This window comes from Sinocyclocheilus anshuiensis, unplaced genomic scaffold, assembly GCF_001515605.1.
Source record: "Sinocyclocheilus anshuiensis isolate Anshui unplaced genomic scaffold, SAMN03320099.WGS_v1.1 scaffold306, whole genome shotgun sequence".
In the NCBI taxonomy this organism is placed as follows: domain Eukaryota; kingdom Metazoa; phylum Chordata; class Actinopteri; order Cypriniformes; family Cyprinidae; genus Sinocyclocheilus; species Sinocyclocheilus anshuiensis.
In genome coordinates, this window is record NW_015544175.1 from 2,397,817 (window position 1) to 2,405,914 (window position 8,098).

At 35.6% G+C, this 8,098-nt stretch overlaps 1 protein-coding gene across 3 annotated transcripts in view; it reads left to right on the forward strand.

Annotated features, from left to right (window-relative positions):
- Positions 1 to 8,098, forward strand: part of LOC107696184 (synaptosomal-associated protein 25-A) — a 25,206-nt gene that overhangs the window by 4,405 nt on the left and 12,703 nt on the right. For 2 of the 3 annotated variants that reach the window (XM_016496400.1, XM_016496397.1), the window contains exon 2: positions 6,969 to 7,112. In XM_016496400.1, the coding sequence (XP_016351886.1) occupies positions 7,041 to 7,112 (72 nt within the window). In that variant the 5' untranslated portion in view covers positions 6,969 to 7,040. The remainder of the gene's footprint in view (positions 1 to 6,968; positions 7,113 to 8,098) is intronic. The other variant, XM_016496399.1, reaches the window with a different exon arrangement.

Below are 8,098 nucleotides of genomic sequence, written 5' to 3' on the forward strand. Positions count from 1 at the left end.
CCGCCACCTCTGCTCACTCTAGCCCGGCCTCAGCTCACGCTAATGCTCAGCTTACTCTAGCCCGGCCTCCGCTCATGCTAGGCCGCCGTGTTTTTCATTGTGAAAGCGAAACTACTTTGTTTGGTCTTCCAAAAGAGGAAACGACTACAAATCAGTGGTCAATAGGATGGAGAAAGACAAATTTGCTATAGTTAAAGTATTAACGCTTGTATTTTCTCTCTTTGCTCGTCAATCACTGATTTTTACACTTCACTTTCACCTTTTATTGTCTACAGTTTATGTGAATGTAGCTGAGCTAATGAAGCACTCTGTATTCACATAGAAGATATTTTGTGGCATTCACGATTATACATATTCCAAAAAAATGGAAAATGGACCATTTAGACTGTCCTGCAGTAAATATACATTTTATTATTATTATTTGTTAATTTTTTAGCACTTTTCATTATGCTCCAATTAAGGTACTTCTCATTATGCTATTCATTATGTTCGAAAGAAGATTTAAAATTAACAATGCCCTGCAAAGCCAGCATTATAAAATATTTATTTTATCTTTAAACCATGATACATTTACTTGAGATGCAAAATAGCATGGCATATTAAGACTTGTTGTCAAATATGATATCTCAGTTCATTTTTGTACCCTATTGGAATTTTATGAATTTACTTTGAGCATATGTATAACAAAATTTATGCTTAAACAAGAAAAATAATTTACTAATGAGGTAAGAAAAATAAATTAGATGGCGTAAATGTATGAATAGGATAGATATCTTACATATATGTTCAAGGATGTGTAGATCTATAAAATAAATTGATTGAATCGTAATCAATCAGTTACTGGTACTTTCAAAAAGAAATCTGAAAATGCATCATTTAATTAAATGGTTTATTTAATACAGCTTTATTTCCTTTAGCTAAATGCACCTCTAGGAAATAAGAAAATAAATCTGTTAGCCATGTTTCTGTTGAGCAAAGGCTTTTGGCTGCTTCCTGGATCCTGGGCTTCCTAATTGCTTTTTAATGTCTATTGTTTATGACTCCGCAAATATTTAACACCTACTGATGCTATCATTCAGGTGTAATTTTTTCTGTGCTTTCTTCATACCTCCCACCCCTCCTGTCTGATCAAAAAAACAAACGTCACAACTACATGATATTATCAGTGCAGTTATGAGATTTTCATATAAATTACTTTTGTTGGCACCCAATTCGCCTTTGATGCAATTGCCTGCAGTGTCTGTCGTTGAAGGGGCATATTATGTAAATGCAATAAGAGAATGTTAGGACGCCAATCAAAAAAGACTGGTTAAAGAAACGATATTATAATGAAATGGCAGTGGCAGTTAAAAACAAATCTTTTGCAAGTGTGAGGACGTTTAAATGTTGTTTTTAGTGGGCCTTTTTCTATAGAAAAAAAAACAAAAAAAACAATAGCTGCACCCACTTTCACGGCACTCTCATTCCTCTGCTGCTTTCTGATCATTAGTTCTATGAAGTTGCAATAAAAACGGGAAGGTCACACTCAAACAGACTGCATAGCCAGCCCTCCAATCCTTGCCCTGTCAAACTCATCACTTCATCACTCGTCATTTCGCCAAGAACCTTGGAGCCAGATGGGGAGGCGAAAGGGAACAGGGTGTCGGGTGGGGAATAGTGTCTGCTTTAATGGCCGTATTGTTCATAAATCCATCCTGGGGCTTCCCCATGAGAGGGAGTGTGACTCTGAGGTTTACAGGCGGCGAGGAGGGTGGGCTCTCTGCAGTAGGACTTGATGCCGTTGCTTCAGAGCTGAACACAAATGGGCTTGTGAAATGGACTCTGAAATCTAATGCATTGGCTGCTGGATCCCCACTAAATCACAAGACACTTCAACCCAGTGTAAAAGGGGGATGTAGATTAGGCTGCTGCAGTCATTCTAGTTTATGGAGCAGCAACATGAGTGCATAGTGCCGAATCTGCTAGAAAGAATACTCAGTATGCAGCCACATGCATAATGGAATGTATAATTTAGATCAGTACTAATGACCGTCACAGATCTCAAGCCTAATGACTTTCTGTTAGAGAGTACATGGTCTGTTCTTGTAGATTTTCTTTTTAGTTTTAATGATGATTTTGTGGCATTTTTAAAATTATAAATATCTTAAAAAAAATTTACCTTTAGTTGGTCCTGCTGTAAATATCCATTTTATTACATTTTTTAGTATTTTTGTTTTGGGTTCATTTTTGTTCCACTATGCTTACTGTTCCAATGTAGACTTAAATTAACAGTAAATATACATTTTAAAAAATATCAGTAAATATTTATTTTTACTGGATATTCAGTGCAGTAAATAGCCCTTTTTTATTATTTATGTTGTTTTTTTTTGTTTTAAATAGCACTTTTCAATATACTTACTGTACTGTTCCCAAGCTGAATTAAAATAATCAGTGCTGTATTAGAGCATACATATAACATAATTTAATCCAATTTATGCTTAAACAAGAAAAACGATTTGCTGAAGAGGTAAGGCAAATAAAGATAACACAAGATATTTTCTTATCTTGATACCTTTTTATATCTTAAAATATCTTACATTTATTTAATTTTAAGGATTAGACAAAATAATATTTTTTTTGCAGTGTAGATAAGAAGGAAACCTTGGGGAAGCCTACCTCCTTAGGCTGGTTATATTATACTTTTCTATTTCTATATATTATACACATGATTTGTACAAGGAGTGTGAACAGTAAGAGATTATGAGACGTGTTAACAGAGCTCTGGGATCACTCCACGCAATCCTCCACTCAGGAGGAAGGGGACTGATGTTATTAATCACTTGTCATGAGAGGAGGGGGTGGCATCGCTCAGGCCTGTCCTCATCTGGTTGTATTGCCTTGTGAATAATAAGCCATTGCTATAGTTTACAGGTGGCTGACTTCATCCGTTACTTTTCAATCAAGGACAAAGCATGGCTGGAGACAAATGGAAGCATTAATGATAACATTAATGCATTTAGGGACTTCCCTAAATAATGCATCACCTGCTGCAGTTTATATTTTACATTTGTTCAGCTAAAACGTAACTGCAACTGTTGACGTATTTATTACAATGAAAAAAATGTTGTTGAAACAATTTTCACTCAGAAATTGCTAGTAAATGTCACAAATAATTACAAAGAATTGGCAAGTAACACATTGAATTAAATGTGAAATTTGGAAGTAGAAAGACTGAAATAGTATTTTCTTGTAAACATGCTCCAGTAAGCTTTGTTTTATTTAAAACTTTTAAAATATATATATTTTTACAGTGTACAATAAATGTGCTTTTTTGTAGCAGTAACTTTCTGGTGGTAGGCATGTTATTTTATGACAGGCTTAAATCTACATGAGAAAACACTTAACTATGCTGTCGATTAATTGTGGGATATGGTTTGATGGTAATGTAAGATGTTCATCAATTTGCCAAGTTTAAAAGGTAGCAAAACGAATAACATATGGCAAAAATCCAGATTTTGAGCAGGTTTCTCTTTCTCTTTTTTTCTGGCTTTGCATTGGTGAAATAGGATTCCCATAGAGACTCTGATTTTAAAACATGTCAAGCTAGATATCTCGCTCTATGAGAGTCAATCTGTTGCAACGTACATAACACTGTAGAGGGGAAATACCATAACCCGATTTCAAAGGTAATCTCGTAAAACACGTCTGTTTCGCCTGACTCAGAGATTTAGAGTTCAGGCATGATAAGTTCATTCCATTTCAGGGGATATAAGGTGAAGTTAGCGTTTAGCGAAGCATATGAGAAAAAAAAAGAGCGAGAGCAACAACTTGGAGTGGTTAGTGTCTTAGTGTTGTAGTATTTAAGCTTTAAGTTTTGGAGGAGGACAGTTTTTGTGTGCTGCAGTGAAGGGGGAGGCTGCATGTTTGAAGAGAGAAAACAAAATGGCAGCCAGCTCAGAGACGGAGGATGAGTGAACACACACACACACACACACACACACACACACACACACATGTTGTGTTTCCATGTTTTATGGGGACATTCCATAGGCGTAATGGGTTTTATACTGTACAGACCGTATATTCTATTGCCCTACACCAACCCTACCCCTAAACCTACCCCTCACAGGAAACTTTGTGCAGTTTTACTTTCTCAAAAAAACTCATTCTGTATGATTTATAAGCTTGTTTCCTCATGGGGACCTCAAAAATGTCCCCACAAGGTCAAAATTTACTAGTATTACTATCCTTGTGGGGACATTTGGTCCCCATAACGTGATAAATACCAGGTACACACATACGCACGCACGCACACACACACGCAAACACACACACACATAGCTATTCTAAAAGAACATGTGTTTGAACCATAGGACTTTTCATTTTTCTCGGTAAACAAACATACAGCTACATACAATTTCCAGTATTAATAACCTAATGGTCAAGTAATGCTCAGTAGCCTCATTTAGTAAGAAACTTCTCTTGTTATGTTTACTGCTTTTAGTCATTATTGTAAAACTTTTATTCCAGAAGTCTTTAACAGGAGGAAAGTAATTGAGTCCAATTACTGTTTGATCTTAAATGTTCTGCTAAATCTTTTATTGTCTCTCCCAATGATTATTTTAATGGCTAGACATCATAAAGTATGTAAATACATTAATATTTTACTTTTACTTTAAAAGTTGAAGACCCCTGCTTTATTCACAACTTTTTTACAGTTTACCAGTATTAATTTTCTTGTAATCCCTGTTCAGCCTTGTTGAGTTTAGTTTGAATATACATGTTTACATAGTATTGTTCTGAGTGCCTCATGCTTCATCTGCCATCATTCAGCAAGCAGAAAATAATCATCAATTAAGCAGAAATGAGAGCATTTTTATATTTGCATTGTTTTTCTTCTATATTTAATGACTGGTAGTGCACTGGAAAAAATGATAGAAATAGTTACCACTACCTAATGCATTATTAATAATCCTGGCATACAGGCAACAGCTACAAATCATTTTAACCTGAAACCAGAAGAGAAGTGCAAAATAGACAAGCTGAAAATACAAATAATAATAAAACCCTAACCTTTTGACCTTTCTGTTTAGAGAGCATCTGCTAACAGGTCAATAATTGAGGGTTCCATCCGCTCACTTCTCCGGCCTGCAGCTTTTTACATTGTTCAGGTTTAGCTAACCGACAACGCCAAGGCCTGCTAATGGTGTCATTCATATTCATAATACAGCAAGTAACATTATGTTTGCTCAGTTAAAAAAATGAGAAGATGAAAGATATGGAGGAGGAAGTAAATTAAAAGATTGTTTTCAGCAGTAAGGAACAGCTTGGAAGTAACCAAAGAAAGTCAATTAGCAGGAGTCCTGAGGTTTCACTGACCTAGTAAAGACAATTTTCCAACATTGTTTTGCTTTTCCATGTGAAAAAAGAGACAGCAAGGCACCTCTTTGTACTGGCTCATAATTTTTTCTCTGGTCTAGTCTCTCAAATTGTGCTCAGCTTTTAGGTTATTTCAAGAATACTGCCACAAAGAATTCATTATGACATTCACTGACCTGACATTTTTATTTTTATGCACTCATCAGAATCTGAATAAGATCATTCATCAGAGGTTGAGCGAGGATATGCGAGAGACATTTTTATATTAGTGTGTTTCACTGGCACCAGCTAGGGCACCACGGCCTATGGTAACATACTGCAAATTCATCACAAACATGTTTCTATTACCCTGAGAGACCCTGCACAAGTACTACACAGTCTGGATGATGGGTCAATCAATTTTAGATTGGGGCTCCATGAACTTTACCCAAAGCAGAAGATGACATTCATTTCACTGGTGGAGATGGGAGTGTAATATTGCAGCCTTTAGAGTCTCTGGAGTATTTCACTGTAAAAGGTCAGGCAGGCGTGTTAAATTTAATCGCTTGAGTACAATTATGCAATTAATGGAGGCAGTATCGCTCTTTAATACCTGCGTGGAATTCATTGGATATTTCACTGATAGTGTTGAAGGTTGAGTCGGATATTTGGCCAAAAAATATTTAACATGATAAATTAATATATACAGTCAAACCAAAAATTATTCAGACAGCAGATATAATTTTTTATATATTTTTTTACTAGTGGGTGCATATATTGCTTTTTCTTAATCAAACAGAATTTAGTGATGTTTCTGCTTAAAACATAAGTTTAAAACAAATGTTAAAACAAAATGTATTTATTACAGACGATGTCTGGTCTTGTATACGAGCAGGGGGGGTTTTGTAAAAGCCTTTTGTTTTACTTTTAACTTTGAATAAGGATGGCATAATTGCTCACATGCTTGTGCAGTTTAACACACACTCACAATTATTCAGTAAGCTGTTCTTTCTAGACCCCTTGGGATATCTTGATAGCTGTCAGGCCAGTCTTTTCAGGAATATATCTGTCAAGCTCACAGTTTCCATGAGGGACAAATTTCTCCTGGTACACCCAGAACCTCAGGGAAGAATTTAATCAGCTAAACACAGCAGCCACCACCTCAGCACTATTTGCAAAAGCATACGAGAAGAGGCGATGGACTCCTTAAAAGCAGACAATGTCCTACTGTCCATTTCATGACATTAGCCTGTGTGAAATTACTTTATTAGCTGCATAACTCTGTCTTCCTAATGAATTTAACATCTGTGGCTGTTTCTCTGAGGAAGACAGATTATTGGTTTAGTGTGGATATTTTGTCTTTGTTAAAGGGGTCATATGATGCGATTTCAAGTTTTTCTTTCTCTTTAGAGTGTTACAAGCTGTTCGTGAATAGATAAGATCCCTAAAGTTGCAAAGACTAAAGTCTCAAACCCAAAGAGATATTCTTTATAAAAGTTAAGACTTAATGTTCTTTTTTAGCAACGTCATATGACCCCTTTAATTATTAAAACTGGATGACACATTTCAATATTCAAGTGAGCTCCATCGTTAATGTTTTCCTTTTCTCTGTCTATGTCTGATTCTTTCAGCCTCCCCCAGACTTCCAATAAGACCCACTCTTCCCAGTTGGAGACCAGCTCCACCCAGCACACCCAGCAGCCATGGCAGATGATTCGGATATGCGCAATGAGCTCTCTGACATGCAGCAACGTGCAGACCAGCTGGCCGATGAGGTAAGGTCATTCACTTCCTCTCTTTATGCTACACTTTCAAACTACTTTCCGTACCCACTGTATATATTTTACAGTAATGTAAATTTCCATTTTTTGTTTAAAGATGCATTCAGCAATTAAGAAATGAATAGTATTTTTGAAAAAAATGTTTAAGGTCATGTACACTCACATGAGATGGAGACTAATAAAAAGAGTAGTCACATCAGCAGCCAAATAAAAACGGATTTATTTCACATGGAGCAGGTCTTGTAACGTGTTGGTGCTATATAAAGCACAAGGAACGGCAAGGAACAGAGGGAAACTGAGGGCTTAAATACAAAGGGAATGTAACCAAATAGAACTGAAACAGGTGTGTGTGGCTATTAGTAACTATAGGAAAAATCTAGGAAACTCAGGAAGGCAAACGGGAACAGAAAACTTAATCGAAACAGAACAAAACTGAATGTCTCCTCATGGAGGCCAGCTGAATGCTACTTCTTTTATCGCTGTAACTTCCTGTTTTTGGGCATTTTATAGAGTTATTAATAATTGTATGAATTACATTATTATAACATTTTTATAATAAAATATGAGATATTTTATTAATTATTTGTAATTATTATTTATAATTATAATTTTAGATTAATTCATTATGGCTGATTCTGAATAATGCATTTCTACAACTGAAAATTTTTTACATGATGCTGCATCAACACCACTATTGACGACTGTCGATCAGTGCAACATAAAAAATAATGTAAAGAATAAATAAATATTTTATTATTTTATTTGCTAAGTCATCTGTTTAGTTGAAGCAGACATTAAATTGATTTAGCTCTTATCCAGGTCGCTGACACAAGTTAATTATTTCACATTTTTATGCTCTGTTGATTGAAGCTTGGATAAATTGCTGTAATTTATGCTACAGATTTATTTATTTGTGCACAGCTTGTTCTGTGGGCTGCGACTGTGAGATGTCAGAATCCATATTTGAATGTGTGTGTGTG